Raw genomic sequence first — 16,981 nt, 5'->3', positions numbered from 1 at the left:
GATGACTATTTGTGAACTTATCTGATTTGGCGTTGCTCTTCGAGGTCGAGGGCATTGGGTTTTATATAAATAAGATGTTTTTTGGGACCGAGACCTGGTTTCGTCAGTTCAAACTACGAGTCAGTCAAATGTAAACATGTTTTCACTTTGCTTGTATCTTTTCTGTCTGTTTATTAGTTGTTCATAAATAGTTCATCTTTTAAAAAATGTCCTCGAGTAACGTGATAAAGCAGCATCGAACCTGTATGACATCAAGCATTCTACAACCATCATCTTTAACATATTTCCCTCTACAAAATCGGAAGGGAAGCTAAACTGCCTCCACGGCTGTTGAGGTTTTGAGTTTATTAGTCAACGAATGCTGTATATGTATAAGGAAGTTGTTATATTCCGAGCATTTTTCTATCACATTTGATAGCATGGCTATATGAATATCATCGATGGTCGAATACCTTTCCCAAAAGCCTCCTTAATTCTTTGGTTGACTAAAAATCTAAGGCTGCCCTTATTTTGTTAGCGATTACGTTAGTAAATACGTTGCATGTAACGCATAGATAAGCGTAACGGATAATGAGATTATGAAGTGTTTATTCTAATGTATGCCTAAAAGAAAAATTGGCCGACGATCACGATATAAAGCAATGCGAATTTCACATATTTCAGTTGTGCAATATTCTGGCGTAAAGAATTTGACAGGTGTCAAATTCAGAGGCAGAGGGACTATCTCGTCGTCGCTGTCCGTTGATAATATGTTTCGTTATATGTGCAATTGAAGCCTACCTGTATGATGTAACCTCCAACCCTGCGCTCCAATCCATGACACCAGCCGGCGCCGCCGCCGTGTTCAGACGAGCTTTCCTTGAGCAGCGCGTATAGGTGACTTGAGCACGTTACTCTTGCACATACATATTTCATCGCGGAAAAATTGCACATTCCTTAAGCTCTGCCTTAAAAGGTTTGACGCGGCCACATTAATGGCCCCCGTGTGCGAGACTCGTCTTTCCGATTTTGCACAAGTTCATGCATTTTGTTAGTCCCTAAATCAGCACTCTTTTAATTTGGGCCCATGTTACATCACGCAACACCTCGAACATACGTGCATATAGCATACAGTGACAATCTGCCACATATTATTGAGAGACCACCAGGCACGGCTGTAAAACCTTAATTTAACTACATGCTGTCCGTACGTCCCTGCGCGACCTAGAGGTTACATGTATGACCCGGGATCCAATAGTCTCGGGTTCGTTCCCCATATCACTTTCCCATCTCGCAAATGCCGAATTGGAAGCTGAAAACTGGTGTAGCATTCGGTACCACCTCTACGCCTGCAATCCATGTGACCTACTAATTTCCAAAAGGCTGAAGCAAGCCTGTGACATTTCGCCCACAGTGCCCACCGCCACCGCCTAACCTCTTCCTCCGCTTTCCACCTTCCCCGTTTCCGCCCGCTAAAAAGCTCATTTTTCAGGCGTCATAGAAGTACCGTTCACAATGCTCTCCGCAGCTTGCGATGCTTGCAATAGGGTGGACACACGGACCACGCTTTAAGCTTCAATATTGATTTTTAGTTTAGCTCTACCGCTTACCGCTACCACCTACCGCTACCGCGCGAGCATCAGTACGCATGCGCAGATCACCCCGATGGCGACAGATGGCGCCACGTTCCTGTGTAATTTAGGTGTATGCCGTACGCGGGGACCAACCAGCGCGTGCTGTGCTGACGGTGCGCGGTAGTGGTAGACGGCCGCGGTAAGCGGCAGCGCTAAACTAAAGGTCTCTAATAACAGGCTGCGGAAGGGCGAGTAGAATCTTCTGCCGTTGTTTTCCCAGTGCGAAAGGTGACATAGGATGTGGCAACCCTACAGTGTTTTGCAACTTTATCGGAATTGTTTAAAAAATTGTCGCGTCTCAACCGGATGCTAGTTTGCGCTGAAAGCGCGCAAAGCTTGTGCACGGTTGACCCTTTTGTTGAGTACTAAATTTGATGATGGGACTTACCTGGTTTAGCCGCGCATGATGAGAAGCCAGAACCGTCGGCGTTGAGATTGGGAAGCATTGCGCACACGCCGAGTTTCCGGCAAAACGCAGTTGTGGCTCCATGTAGCGTCGCTCGAGGAAAGCGCCGCGACTCTAAAGCGCGGAGGCAAGCTTGGAATGTTTTCATAGTGATATGCTATATATGGCGCCACAAGTGACCTTCGCCGGAAAAACGTCACTGGCGATTTTCGCTGAACTCGTCACAACGATTCATGTTTCACGCCATATGTGACCAAACCAAGTAAGCACTATTGTCAAACTTACCACGTAGCAAAAACGGCAACAACGCACAAGCTTTCTGCACCAGTTGCACCACAAACCAGCCTCCGGTCGAGGCGGGAGAAGTTTTAAAAACGGTTCAAATAAAGTTCCTGAACACTGTATATCTTCTTAACGGTTAAGCCGATGCCGGCGCTGCTTTTGCGCGTTCAAGGGAGAGGAAGACACGGGTTTGACACAACAAGGAGGTGATTAACTTTATTACAAAATTATTTACAGCGAAACCACAGTTCTCGACAACAGCCCTTTAAAAATTGTGCAACAATAACTTGAAGGGTAAATTGGTGAGCTGCATTAAATATGGGTAACATAGAACAGAGAGAAACAACCAGAAAACAACGCGCCTGCGGTGAACCATCGGGGTCCCCGACAATATGAAGTGACTTTGGGTTGTTCCGTCATCAGAAGTGCGCGTCTCTTGTACTATGGCGATGAGAGGCCGAAGTGAACAGCACGCACACGAAACTGCATTAATCACTCGTCGTACGCCAATGGGCACATCGCGTGCTCGTCGTATTGATGTAACGTGTTCACAAACGGCAAATTGAATGGGGCATATACAGCGAACCGTGCAATACTGAGGCGCGAAGCCAACACTGAGTATCTTCGAGGGCGTATCTTGGCGAACGGTCTGAGTGAGTTCTGGGAGTGTTGAGAGCGCGGCGACGCTGGTGCTCCGGAAGGTCGCTTATGTGCATGCACATTATAGACGTCGTTGACGTTTCATGATGAGGCGTACGTTAAGTAAAATGCCAGTGTAACTGGTGATTATCTTCGTGTTGGTCGCCGGGGAGCACATTCTTGCAGAATCCACCCCCGCTGATATACCTGTAATATATCTGGTGGTCAAAATAGACTAAACAGTGAGGAACCTGTAGAGATGCCGCCATTCTGGCGTGGTCTGCTTGGATTAAAAACAAACGAACAATCACAAAAGCCGCGGGAGAGGAGGAGCATTTAAGGTGACAGGCAGTGGTGTACAGTCCAACAAGATATGCTGACAAATGGTCGCAGTTCAGAGGAAGCCTTTATAGCCGGCTTACAGTGAGATGCGTCTCACTTGAATTGACAATGCCATTAAAATAAAGGGGTTAATAGACGACGCTTCAGCGCTTTTTGGAAAAGAAGTCAACGTTTCTTAACGCATGACTGAAGGTAGAAGAGTCCTCCTGGATAAACGGTTTTAACTGGAAGTGTGATCTTCCCAAAAGCCAAAGCGACGGTTGCTACAAATAATAAGTGCGAAGCTCCAAGTCACAAGCCCGCTTCAAAAACCGAAATCCTGTCGTATAATCAGCGTTAATTCAGTTGTCATCAACATTGGTTTACAGTGACACAATTTCAGAGAAAATCATCACTAGGAGGTCAATAAATGTCACGTGAACTGACGGTCCTTGGCACTTCGGCTGAGACGGGAAAAGATGTGGTAAATATTTACTTATGATTGCAAAAAAAAAAACAAAAAAAAAAACAAACATCTGCAATGGCTGTCAGTAAATGAAACTCCAGAAGTTACCTCGCCACCACAAATATTTTAAACAATCGTGTTTTAGCAGTTACTGGTGGGGAGGGATTGTCGATTATATACTATCAACTATTGTGTTTGCTTAGTGCGCCATGAGAACACCTCGATGTCACCTGATAAAGCGACATTGACAAGCCGAAGTTTCTAAAGGCTTGTCGAGTGACAGTTACCGTCAGCAGCATTTTGAACTTGCGCCCTATTAACATCACGTTCGATTAGCAATTATTAGCATTTCTAACGTTCTGTGGTCACGCAGGGCCCAAAATATCAGGTCCAATAATTTTTCGCCTATCCACGGTGGCTTCTAATGGCGCTGGACTGCTGAGTCTCGTTATGCAGCTATAATAACGCTAGCGGTGGAAGCTTTGCGGTGGACACGAAACCCAAGGCACGCGGGTTCTGTGCGATCACAATGCACGTCAGAAATCGGCATGTGATCGGAAATATTGCGCAGCCCCCACCTTTATCATATATGTCGCTTTGGGACGGTAGACCGCCTATACAGCGTCTACAATTTTTCTTTTGATAAATACGATGTTTCCTTTACACATTCTAATCGCAGGTGCAGAGAAGAGCGTATGCATAGCCAGATTTGGATATCCAAGAGATCGCTTCAATAGAGGCGCCTGGGGCGATCGTGTTAAGGTCGAGAACTTTGTTACTTTGATGGAGGATCACGCGACTGTTTCATTAGTTTAGAGCAACGTGCTCAAATTCTTTCAAATGCTTTTGTAACAGCTCTAGGGTGGATAAAAGACAAAGTGGGTGCGGTGTTCACGCATTTGCACGCACTGCAGACACTGGGGAATAGGAATGCTTCGCAGTCATATTCGAGCCAAGGAATGAAAATGTTGTGACGCAGTTAACTACGGGCTCTGGCCGATGCTTGACCATCACAGAAGAAAAGACAAGACGTTTGACCATCACAGAAAAAAAAAATAAAGAAAAGAACCACAGACGAAACGCAGACCGCGTTAGGTGAGTATGTATATGCGTATGAGCGAGAGCGTTTAGAACTAAAAGTTCTCAGCGCTGAAACTCTTGATATGGGTCGACCTTCCACGAGACGTTATCATCAACACAGAGTACATGCACCGTATACGTATGAAAAGCCAGCTGGAAATAGATTACTAACACAACAAAATTCAACGTCAACTTTCTTTCTTTCTCGTAAACTTCAAACAAACGTCTATGAGGAATGATGATTATTATTTTGCGGCCATGTTTAGACCTGCTGGAATGGCTGAAACCGGATAGCCCCTCCTCAACCAGCAACCTATACGCCACTCAGTGCCCGAAACAGGAGTAAGCCGCACGCAGGCATGACTTGACCTAATCGAGCCCAAGAAGAATGATGACTAACTTAATCCAAGTGTGTCTGGTGCATTGCATGAACAGCAAGAACTTAACCGGTTGATGGCGCTAGGTTTGCATTGTTAACGTACCCTGCGCGAACGTCATATGCTGCAATGCAGAAGCACGGCATAGCGAGGGAGGCAAATTAATTAAATATTAAAGACGCTTCGAATATGTCGATGATATTGTGTCAAACATTTTTGAGGCTATCTGGCCGACTTAAATCCTCAATACTGCATAGAAAGCCTGTGCAACTTTCACGTATAAGTCAAATGACGCTTTCTTGGCGTCAGTTGTTATTCAAATCTCCTGCCACACCCAAAACGAGATAGCGTGAAGCCGCTGTTCCCGAGAGGCGAAGGAATGGGACGACCACGCCTACAGCGGCACGCTGATGCACTGGCGGAGGGGCTTCCAGTGCTTGGATTCGAGAGGGAAGCTGGAGTCATGAAGGACAACGAGCGGCTCCGTTACTCCACGGCGAATGTGAAGTGTTGGCGTTGCTGTGAGCGCAGCAAGCACGACCAGGGAGGATTTGCGCTCGAGGCGAGTCCTTGTAGTCGTGGACAATGCCGGACCAGTGGACAGTGCCGGCCTGGTCCCAGCCCAGAGCACGAGATGACTGAAGCCATCGAGAAAATATGCTCAGACGGCCGGGGGATCGGCTTCTTCTTCATCCTCGTCGTCTTTCCTCTGCGCCACCTGTGTCACCAGCAGTATTCCATCAACAATCGTAGCAGCAAGAACAACAATCACCAAGCGATTCTCACTCGCGTTATTTTCAGCTTGCACGTGCTACCCTTCCATACCGACCCACGCGAACATGCGTGAACTCTACTTAGTGTACGCACCGTATAACTACATATGAATCAATAATAATCGGTACAAACTGCCATTAGATAGACTTACATAGAAAATCCTTCACCTAGAAAGCATATGCATCCCGGCCACTTTCAGCTCTGCTGGGTATTCAAATATCACTCTTAATTTTTGACGGAGATTATGTACGTGAGCATTATATGCGATCCTAGCGTCACTTTTAGAGAATGCCCAATACATAGCTCTTTAGAACTGGATTATCAGCTGTACGAAAGGAACCTTTGCATTTTAGGCACAACTTAAAGAGGCGGCGGACAAGAGGGATGATATAGCTTACAGCACTCTACATCCAAACTGCATTTTCCCTTTAGCGTTCCAGGCTGTGAGGTAAGCGAGGTCCTCTCCTGAACAGCAAACCAGGCAAATTTACCCGCGCACCGCAAGGCCTCCCTAATGAAGGCGTCAGGCTTCCTATTTCTTGATATTTCGTATCTCTGGAAGGAGATCCAAAGGCGGTTATAATCGCCTCCACTAAAAACTTACACGCTTTGCCACGCTGCACTAAATCTGTGCATTTTTTTTTGCCATAATGGCTGATTGTGGAATTGCGTATATAAGCGCACCATCACGTGACAGCAGGTGTCCGCCTGAAGCAGCTTCATGAGCGGAAGCTTTCTATATATACCCACCTTCATGATGGTCTCCGAGTCCGCGAGTGCCTGCTTGGCTAGGTACCGCTCACGCTTGATCTTCAGCTCCAGTTGGTTGGGGATGTCCGGCACCACCAGGTCGATGAGCCGGCACACACAGAACACCACGTGCTGCAAGCGCATGAGTCACACGAGTCACACGAGTCACGCAGTGAGCCAGCGACTGTAGTGAAGTCGGACGGCCTCTTATGGTGTGGCCTATGAGGGACGTGTGGTTGGTCCGGCAAATATGATATGGTGTACAGTCGAGGAGACAAGGATAAAGTTTTGTTGGGCCTCAGAAGACAACAAGCCCTGTTGTTATTATCAAACACCATTATTACCATTATTTATTATTATGTCGGTATTATCGAAGAGCAGGCATAATCAAACACCATTCAAGCGCTGACGTCGGACTTCGACTGAATCTTATTTCACAAAAAGCAGGCTATTTATATACGAAGGAGGCGCTACCAGTGTCCCCGGGAGGTCAGTTATTTCGGGAGCACGACAACAGTTACGCATAGCAGCAAAAAGCAAACGAAGACATATATCTTGTGACCACTCGCGTTCATTATTAACATATCTGCACGCTCACACAATGCCTACCAGGCTGAGCCTACTAACATGCTAACCTTTAAATGACATACTTCGTTTTCTCCACAGCAAGTGTTCCGCAGCGACGCAGTAATCTTTTTCACTCAGATACCAGACTTCGAAAATTTACCGGTTCTTCTGAGTGCTGAGCGTCCGGCTGGAAAATTCAGCCATTAAAGGTAAGACTAGAAAGCGAGCCAGATGTTCTGGAACCCACCGTTCGTTGTTCAGTTTTAGTTGCTGGGTGCAAAGGACGTGTTTGTGCGTCAAGTAGCAAGCCTGTTGTTATTTCACGCCGAGTCATGCGCTCTCACTGACGAGGCAATATACATACGGGGACGTGCTTTTGCACCGGCTGGTGATTGTATAACCCAGGCTGCATCAGCGCGGACGTAACGCACGAACAAAAAAAAAATGACATTCACACGCACTCGTGCTCACCTCAAATATAATGACGAATGCTAGCCGTACAGCAAGTAGTTTCCAATGGAAAAAAGTCCAGTTGCCTTTATCGTCTCTTAGGTCGCGGTACCTGCAAGCCATCCGCAAGCATACACGGTTGTCGTCAGGTAAAAGGAAAATTAGCAAAAATTAACAACATGAGGGAGCGGAAAATACTGATGCGATGTTCATTTGGTGTAACGGCTGTATCAGACTGCTACGAAATTTCTTTAGTATTTTTTTTAAGACCGCAAAAGTCATGTCAAGTATATATATACCGCGGCTCATCTGTGCTTTTTAGTAGATTTGCACTCTGTTGACTTTCGGAGGCCTGTAAAGACGATCCAGTACAAATACGTAAATGCAGCGAACAATATTGCAAACGCTCGCCTATATCGATAACTGCTGTCAGTCGATGCAGAACTGCTATCAAAGTGCAAAATAACTCTGCCCCTTTGGGTGCGTGGCAGAATAACATATGGTATGACTGAAACGGTAAAGATGTCTGCGAACTAGGGGACCATGCGCCGCTGAACTTCTCAGAAATGTCGGGCACCAGTGTAGTTTCTTCCTTGCAGCTATCTCGCATGGACTTGGTCGCTTAACTCGCTTTTCTACAGCGCACTGAGGTGGGACCTATAAATCATGTGTGAACTGGCGGCATACGCATGCGCTGCATATAATCTGGTTCGAAAGTATCGGGGTCCAATGCATTGCACAGTGTTTCACCCACCTGCAAGGAAGCGATAGCGAGCCGTTGGGCGCGTGTGCTAGCGTGAAGTTGATGTAGCCTTTGAGGTCCCAGTCGAACTCGTACCGGTACATCGTCCTTGTCAGGAAATCCGAGGTGAATGCGATCAGGAAAGCCTGCGTCCAGTCGATGGTGTTCCACGTTCATGCTTTGTGATACTACATGCTACTATAGTAAGTGTGTAAGAAGAGCACAAGCATGTTCTCTGTATATAACTTCATAGCCCTGTATTGAGCTATATATGCTCTAATCTATGTAAAATGGCGTGTGCCCATCGTGTAACTGCCCAGGCATACACCGTGCATGTTTTCAAAAATGCCATATAAAGCAAAGAACACAAATATGCTGCAGTGTAATGCAGCCTTTCAATAACTCATCATATGTGCTATAAAAGGCTACCAAAATACTGATCCCGAAAATTCAGGCAAACTTATTATCATTGCGGAGCGGAGTCGGTGATCAATGCCACTGTAAACATGGCCCAAGTTCGACGTACAATTTAGAGGTAAAATAGCAGAAAATAGTGCTTACTGCTCAGTTCTATAACAAAAAGTGAATCACAATCCTCTAGGTTGGTTAACTGGTACTAACGTGGGGATGAAAACAGAATACGTGCGAAAAAAAGAACAACGATCATTTTTGTAATCTACCCTGACATGAAACCAGCATCCGCCCAATACAACGTATGCATTTCTCAGTTTATCTACTTTCAATGTGCGGTTCCTCATGTAGATGTATTTTCAGCGTTACGTCACAATCAAAGTTCGGTGACCTAAATTAGGCATTCTTTTTCCTGAAAACGCAATCTCCCAGAGTATTTTTCTCTCTTTATTGCAGATCTATAAAATAAGAAAGCAAGGCGACGTCATGCACCTTGGTGCACTGGACTAATATAGCACTTTGTTTAGCGCAGGTTTGTTTTCAATATTTGCAGTTATCTCTGCTTCCTTATTTTTTATACCCCGTTGGGACCAGTGTGAGCAACCCACTGCAAAGAAACAGAGCAAAATGACTCATTTGTAGTGGATAAAAGCTGGGTAAAGCCACGTTCACTTCTAGCTATAACGCTGCTTTCAAAGTGCCATTGCATCCGACCCGGCCACGCAGTAAAGATAAAAGGCAGGACATGCTGAGCACCGTGCACCTCTACGTCCTCTTTTGCTTGTATCGCTTTGCTTCGTTATGCGGCTGCGTTGGATGCAATGTGGATTTGAAAGTAGTGACCGTGTTATAGCTAGAAGTGGATGACCCTGTACGTGTATACAGGCGCAAAGTTAAGAGTGCGACGGATCCGTTTTTATACCCGGCGCTCGCGTATCCTTACTACAGCGATCATTTTTCTTCTCTGTAAAAGAGTTTGAATTAAGAGAGTAATTAATAGTTAGCATGTACCCAATTGCACTGAATACGTCTACAAAAGAAAACTACGAAGCTTTAAACCTTTGGGTACACCTGCGGTGTGGAGTCATCGCATTTGCTTGCGGGGTCGCACAGTCGAACATAGCTAATTCGCTCGGTTCTGTAAACGTAGCCGAAGAACTGTTATACTCGCGAAATTTTTCAAACATATTAAATAGCATTAAAAATATTTGCGAACGTTTTATACTCTTTTAATGCCGTGCTATTTACTTTTGTTTTACGGTCTTCTTAATCTATAGTTTCCAAGTAAAGGTGTTTGATGCGGTCATATTGCAATTTTTCCGTTCGTGCTTAATTTCTGTAGGTCTGTCGGAACGCAGTGCAGCATGCTTGTCACATTTTTTACTTCAGGTTCCTATGGCGTAAGCCCAAAGCGAAAGTCTCATTAGAGAATGCATTGCTCCCCTTTTATACCTCGCCTCGAAAACATACCATCTCTCAAGTTATATGCAAGAAATGCAAGAAATGGAATGAAAAAGAATGAAAAATTGAGGGCGTACGTTGGTGATGACAGCTGCCTTTGCCAGGAATTCGAGGATGGAGAACCAGATGCCGATGTTTTGGGCTCGCTCGGGCACGCATCGGCGCGTCTCGCACACGAACTTCTGCGCGTCGAGCCGGATCTCGACCCAGTTGTTGAGCAGCGCGAACAGCGGAGCCAGCGGGAACGCCGCCACGAAGATGGTGATGAAGCCGAACTGCAGCACTGCGTATAGTAGACGCAGCATAAGCACCCTTCAGATGATCATATATATAAGAATGACATCGTGTATTGCACGAACGCCAACACTGTGTGTATATGCACCACGACTTTCCTGCCAGCCACCACGGTGCGGGCGATCGGTGCTCTCAACTGCTACGATGTTTGACCAATGAAATCATATGTGCTCTCATTAGATCTTCCGCGTCTTCTTTTTTTTTTTTTTTCCTGGGGGGAGGGTGGTTGGGAGGGGGTTGCTGTTGCGAACTTGAAGGCATCCTACTACTAAGATATAAGATTATAAGAAGGCATCACATACTTCACGCGCATATCAACAGTGCTGTGTATGCACCACTGTTTTCCTGCCAGTCACCACAGTGGGGACAGTTTGGCCTGTTAATGACTGCAGTCACATTTGCGACGAGTCTATTATAAACATACGCACTCATTAATTATTTCGCCTCTTTTTACTTCTTTTTTGAGGGGGCGGGGGAGGGGGCTTTTGCGTACTTGAAAAAAGCGCAAACACTGATCATGTTTAGAAGTTTATGTAGAATAAATATACGTATATATAATCTTGCCTCCGTGGCGTTGGGATGAATAGATGCCATTAGAAAATAAGCGGCGGAGGAACAGAACAGATGCAAGCTTGGAGACAGTGCAGAAATGACCCCTGTTATCTGCGCTCAGTGTCGCCACTAAGATGTCAGTGAGATGCATATGCATTAAACTCTTTACGAGCAATGTGTTACAAACGCTAAGTTCATTTTGGCAGTCACACGCTTCGAGGACGCGATTAAACATTTTTTGCCCAGCGTGTTATCTTGTGTCGGTTAAGCGCGCTTTTGCTTCAATTGACTTGAAAAAGCAAAAACAGTCGATAAAAGGTAGAATACACTAAACTTAATGTAATGATTTATTTCAATTCTCCAGCTGATGGGCACTGTGTTGGCGATGATGCTCCCCACGGAAGCAAATAAACATACACTAAGACAGCCTTCGAGAAAAGAAACAGACTGTTCCATCACCACCCCCCAACTCCCTACCTCATTCATTCGTCTACTAACACAAAATTCAACCTAACATATTTTATACACCAGCTAAGGCATTTATGTACCATCATCGTGCCACACTTTCATGTGTCAACTGCCCAGAACGCTACGCCGACTCTCACCGTCTGTGTGAATGCTCATCAGTCATACAATCACCGCATTGCCCCTACCAACACACAGAGTATTTCACAGAGTGCCCGACTCGCTTTCGGACCAACTTCACTAGCTGGCTCTCGTGCGGCAAGCCTTTACCTACTTAGCGGCTAAAAAATTGGCAAATAAAGTGTCTTCTCCTTTTCTTTCCCTTTGACTAGTCCGCAGCGCTTGTGCAAAGTGGCGCCGATTTCGTGAAAATCGCCAATACCCGAACCCACTGCGCTCTGCATTGATAGGAAGATGTGCTTACCCATTTCCAGGTACTCCTGGAACAACCCTTCGTTTTGGATAAGCGTGTAGTCTTGCTCCCAGCGCGTTAACGACTCACGGTACACCATCTTGGTCTTGTGGCGATGCCACCACGCCTTCACTTTCCTGCAGCCCCAAACACATTGTCATTTATTGCCTGTAATAAAAACTAAGTTGAGTAGGGCTACTATTTAATTATGTGTATACTGTTGTCTCACAGAGTGAGACATTACAGGATTGCGTAGATACGAAAACAATGATCACAGTATATCAAAAAGTGTACAAAGGAAAGCAAAGAAAATAAACAGCCACACATTGGATATAAGAGGATCTGTTGATGAACCCCTATCCCATATAATTTTGTAGCTTATTGGCAAAATTGTCATGCGGCAATGCACGAAAGGAACCATCCAATGAATTGCACATTTCTACAGAGTGCGAAAAAAAAGAGTGCTTATAAAAATTAATTGATGATCGATTGATGACGACCACAAATCGTTGACGTTACTGGCTGGGTTATGAATAGGAGGCCAGCGGACGTACTGCATGCTTAGTGCCTCCATAGTTCTAATTGTATCTATGTTAAGTGATGTAGACGTACGCGCTAGAAATATTTTATACCTTGTGCGACTTTTTTGTTGCATTTTCAATAGTGCCCGTATCTTTTTTATCAGATTTCTTGTTAATTTATTAGCGAAAGGTCTTGACGTAAAATTGTCAGGACCTTAAGAAACGATCAATTTGTTGTCATTTTATTACCATGAAGTCAAAAAGCAACGTCAGATTAATTTGTGATGGCTTCAAACAGGCCAGTTTTATACTCCTCCACGTAAATTTTGCGCTTACCTTCCAAGAGGTTCAGAAGCTGTCAAGCCCAAGATCAAACAGCAAACATGCGTTTTTATTTCAACTCACGAGATAGCCTGCACCGAAAGAGGAATTTCCGTATACTGTAAGACAACCGATACACCTTCACTGAACGAACTGTGAAACGACGTTTTTTGTCATTCACATCGTTTACCCATTTCCTGTGGCTACAGAAAGTTGAGATTTTTATCGAGAACGTTTGCGGGGCCAACAATATATAGGTTGTCTTGTAATCCAGCTGCGTCCCAAGACGGTCGAATAGTGATACGCGATTATTTGCCCTCCTCAAGCTGACCTTGATGAAACCTTATATAAAGTAATCGTCAAACAACATGGAAACTGCCATGCGTGAGAAACTTCGGGATGTAAAAGGCCGTAATGAGGGATTCTAAAGAAAATGTAAGCGAGCATGCGCACAAAATCGCGTGCGCCTCTCCATAATCACACATGGACATAAGAGACACCATTAATTTTGCATCGTCTACGACTCGAGAAAATAAACGACAGCCTTGCGTGACGTAAGCGGTTGACGAGAGATGCGTCCATTGGTAAAGCGGGTCGGAGAGAACGGCTAGAGTGCGGCGCACACTTACGGCACGAGGATTTCCTGTGCGTTGTTGATCATCTGCTTGCCCACCATTATGACAGCCAGTTGCTGGGCGAGCTCCGAGAGGCAGTCGCTTCCACTGCACTGCAATGCACGACACTCGCTAAGACATTCATTCTGAACACAGTCGATTACTCTGTGCGGTACCAAACGACATAGCCGCCACATGCACAAGTAACAAAATGCACATGCTAAGTTTATTTACTTCCTCAGCCATCTTAAACCATGTTGTGCGACCCGCTTGTCCCATATTTAAACTTTGAATGCATATATGTATTCTCATGTTTTCAAAAGGGAGTTAATGTTTTAATTCTGAACCAGCACGTACTATAGTTGCTGATCTCGATCCTTCTCTTTGCACTTAAATTATTTTTTTATGCATCACATGTTCTCGAGACTCAGCGATAAGCACCAACATTTACACTGCCTTACGTGTGATTGCACAGTGAAACTGCGTAATTCTCTTCAAACTTTATAAGGATGCGTTAAAAAATGGATGCTAGTTCATATCCAAAATACTCACGCGTAAAGAACATAAGAACAAGAAATAATGTTGGTTTTCCCAATAATTTTTTTTTTGTCCTTTCACTGATCTGGCACAATCCAGCTCTGCAGATGACGTACCGTTTTTCTCTATCCCTCGTATTCTGGTGGCAAGAAGTTACCGGTGTTTTCTGGTATCAGTTACAAAACACTTGAAGCGGTTTTATAAGTGTTATCGAATTTCGATACTTGCCTCTTCGTTGCGTAAGCCAAGAAGGTGCCCATATTTTCCCGGGTAACCAACGAACCTGCATTAGTGTGAGTATCACTGCCAGCTCTAAGCAAGCATGATCGTTGCACGCCCTTACCTGCCCTTGAAGAAGGCGATGTAAAAAATGGACGAGTAGAAATTGACAAACTGGAAGAGGAACACTTTGAGGGTGAGGTTGTTGTCGAAGTCTGTCTGCGTGCGGTGCATCTCTGCAAGAAGGACGCAACGCCGTAATGAGCGTTACGGAGGCTGCAGTTGATGCCATGTGATCAAAATTGTGAACACATGTGCTACTAACCCCATTGAGTGAGTCGATATGCGAGGCGTTCGTACACCTTTCCGAGGATCATGATGAAGATGAGATTGACGAAGGCGCCCGAGCTGCTGGCGATGACCGATGCGAGCCCCTTGAACGACTGACTCCGGAACAGGGGGATCGACACCAGCACTCGATACACGATCACCGATACCATGAACACCAGCACCAGCGCAATCTGCGGCGGAGCACCAGAAACCAACAGTCCCACATATTCCCAGAAACATTTCTCGAAGATGAAAGTCTTGTTTTTATGCACTGCAACATACAGGTCTGCACGGTGAAAATTATGAAGTACTTGACTCGCTTCTGCTTGATTAGGGACGCTACATAAGTTAAATTAACAGCTATCTCAGCCGACTTGCGTGCCAAGCGTTGAAACCTAGTACGAATCGAGGTGGCACACAAATATTTGTCGATTTTTTTTTTTTGGTCATGTGGAGTGCTAGCCGGGAGTTCAGCTGACTTACCATACTGAGCCTCGCACAGAATCCCCCACACACAAAAATGGTGTCACGATGTTGCCACCGACGACAATCAGTTGTTTACGTTTCAAATGTCATTATATGAGGCTCTGTACGAGGTTTTGCGACAGCATACACACACTTGTGCAGATCTTCACTTTCTGTCAAGACGATACTGTACGACTACATTCTTTCAGAACACTCCGAGACACGAGACTGAACGACTTGATGTCAAAAGATGTATAAGCCACTGCTGTAAATAATCTGTTGCAGCTATCGTCAGAGACAGAAAATGCGAGCGACAAGAGGCAGAGCAAGCGCGGCATGTGCATGACTCGCAGTTTGCAGTGCTGAGCCTCTGAGAACGCATGCCGCAGCACTCACCATGAGAAGCAAGATGGCGACTCCAGCAGCAATCCTCTGCTTGCGGACGCGGGCTGGAAAAGCGGGCTCCTTGGCACCCGTGATCGGGTTCCGCTCCACATGCGATGCCCTGGCCGCGAACTCAGGCCGAGGTCGTTCCTAAAATGAAAGCATCGACGTCCTATACGCGTCGTTCGGTATGCTGCAATTAGGCTACTGCTCGCCACAGATACGGATTCTCGATGACGGTTCATGTACTCTATATGGCCAGCCTATATACCGATGCTATTTGATACTGGTTTATAGCATAGCTACTTAAGCAAGTGCCTCTGACAGTGATGTGCATAATACCCTTAATTACCCTGTCTTTATCAGAAGCGCCGTTTATAGTGCATTTTATCTGCCACCTTCATCAAAAGCTTCGTGATCGTTCGCAGGTTATTTTGAAAAGAAGGCGTGATTGAATGACTTCGGTTATATTGTCACGGGTTCTATCGCTACCCGGACGGCAGTCCAGAAGGACAGGGTCAAAGGACGGGGTTGAGGCACAGGAGGCAGAGAGCAGGCGCTTCACCAGGCAAAAGCAGCGGCGTCCCAGAACCACGCGCACTCCGCAGAACTTCGTCTTCTTCTCCCTCCAGAACTGACACGGTTAGCGCGGGTTACACTACTCCTCCCCCTGAAAGGCGCATCGTCCCGATGCGCGCTCCAGCGTTACTGAAACGTTAAATCGAGCAGAGCTCAGAGTCAGAATACGTGGTTCTAGCGTTCACAGTAAGTTTTGAGGCGAACCACATGCACCACTTCAGGATGAGGGGGCCGACGAGATGTGCTCGGAACAATCGGAATCACCTCGTAATTCACGTCGCTTATACGGCGAACGACCTCGTATGGGCCAAAGTAACGTTTTAGCAGCTTCTCGCTGAGACCGCGACGGCGAACGGGAGTCCACACCCACACTTTATCACCAGGTGCAAAATTAACTTCACGATGCCGGAGGTTGTACCTGCGTGCATCGACGTGCTGGCGGTCTTGGATGCGTAGTCGTGCCAACTGTCGGGCTTCTTCTGCGTGCTGGGTTACCAGTTGGACATCGTCGTAGGAGTAGGCCTCCGGCTCATGGGGAAGCATGGCGTCAAGCATGGTAATCACCTCTCGGCCATGCACCAGGCGGAACGGCGAAAACCCGGTTGTTTCCTGAGTTGCGGTGTTATAAGCGAAAGTTACGTAGGGAAGAATATCGTCCCATGTACGGTGCTCGACGTCCACATACATAGATATCATGTCGGCCATAGTCTTATTAAGGCGCTCTGTGAGCCCATTCGTTTGGGGGTGGTATGCGGTAGTTTTGCGGTGGTGCGTGTTGCTTAAACGCAAGATCTCTGCCATTAGCTGGGACACGAACGCGGCACCGCGATCTGTGATCAAGACTTCGGGAGCACCGTGACGGAGGACGATGGACTCGACGAAAAACTTCGCTACATCAGCCGCTGTTGCAGAAGGTAAAGCTCGCGATTCGGCATACCGTGTGAGGTAA

At 46.0% G+C, this 16,981-nt stretch overlaps 1 protein-coding gene across 9 annotated transcripts in view; it reads right to left on the bottom strand.

Annotated features, from left to right (window-relative positions):
- Positions 1-2,490: 2,490 nt before the first annotated feature.
- The window catches only part of LOC146197046 (anoctamin-7-like), a 97,899-nt gene continuing 83,408 nt past the window's right edge, over positions 2,491-16,981 (bottom strand). For all 9 annotated transcript variants that reach the window (XM_084598766.1, XM_084598769.1, XM_084598768.1 and 6 more), the window contains 11 exons: positions 15,466-15,603; positions 14,600-14,795; positions 14,399-14,510; positions 14,284-14,338; positions 13,534-13,631; positions 12,075-12,199; positions 10,417-10,622; positions 8,480-8,613; positions 7,747-7,837; positions 6,709-6,840; positions 2,491-5,902 (listed from right to left, as the gene is read on the bottom strand). In XM_084598766.1, the coding sequence (XP_084454892.1) occupies positions 5,846-5,902; positions 6,709-6,840; positions 7,747-7,837; positions 8,480-8,613; positions 10,417-10,622; positions 12,075-12,199; positions 13,534-13,631; positions 14,284-14,338; positions 14,399-14,510; positions 14,600-14,795; positions 15,466-15,603 (1,344 nt within the window). In that variant the 3' untranslated portion in view covers positions 2,491-5,845. The remainder of the gene's footprint in view (positions 5,903-6,708; positions 6,841-7,746; positions 7,838-8,479; positions 8,614-10,416; positions 10,623-12,074; positions 12,200-13,533; positions 13,632-14,283; positions 14,339-14,398; positions 14,511-14,599; positions 14,796-15,465; positions 15,604-16,981) is intronic.

The sequence above is a fragment of the Amblyomma maculatum genome, chromosome 3, assembly GCF_055883805.1.
Source record: "Amblyomma maculatum isolate TAMU_Amacu chromosome 3, ASM5588380v1, whole genome shotgun sequence".
In the NCBI taxonomy this organism is placed as follows: domain Eukaryota; kingdom Metazoa; phylum Arthropoda; class Arachnida; order Ixodida; family Ixodidae; genus Amblyomma; species Amblyomma maculatum.
Note: the sequence above shows the minus strand (reverse complement) of the source record. Positions and strands in the feature narration are given on the sequence as shown.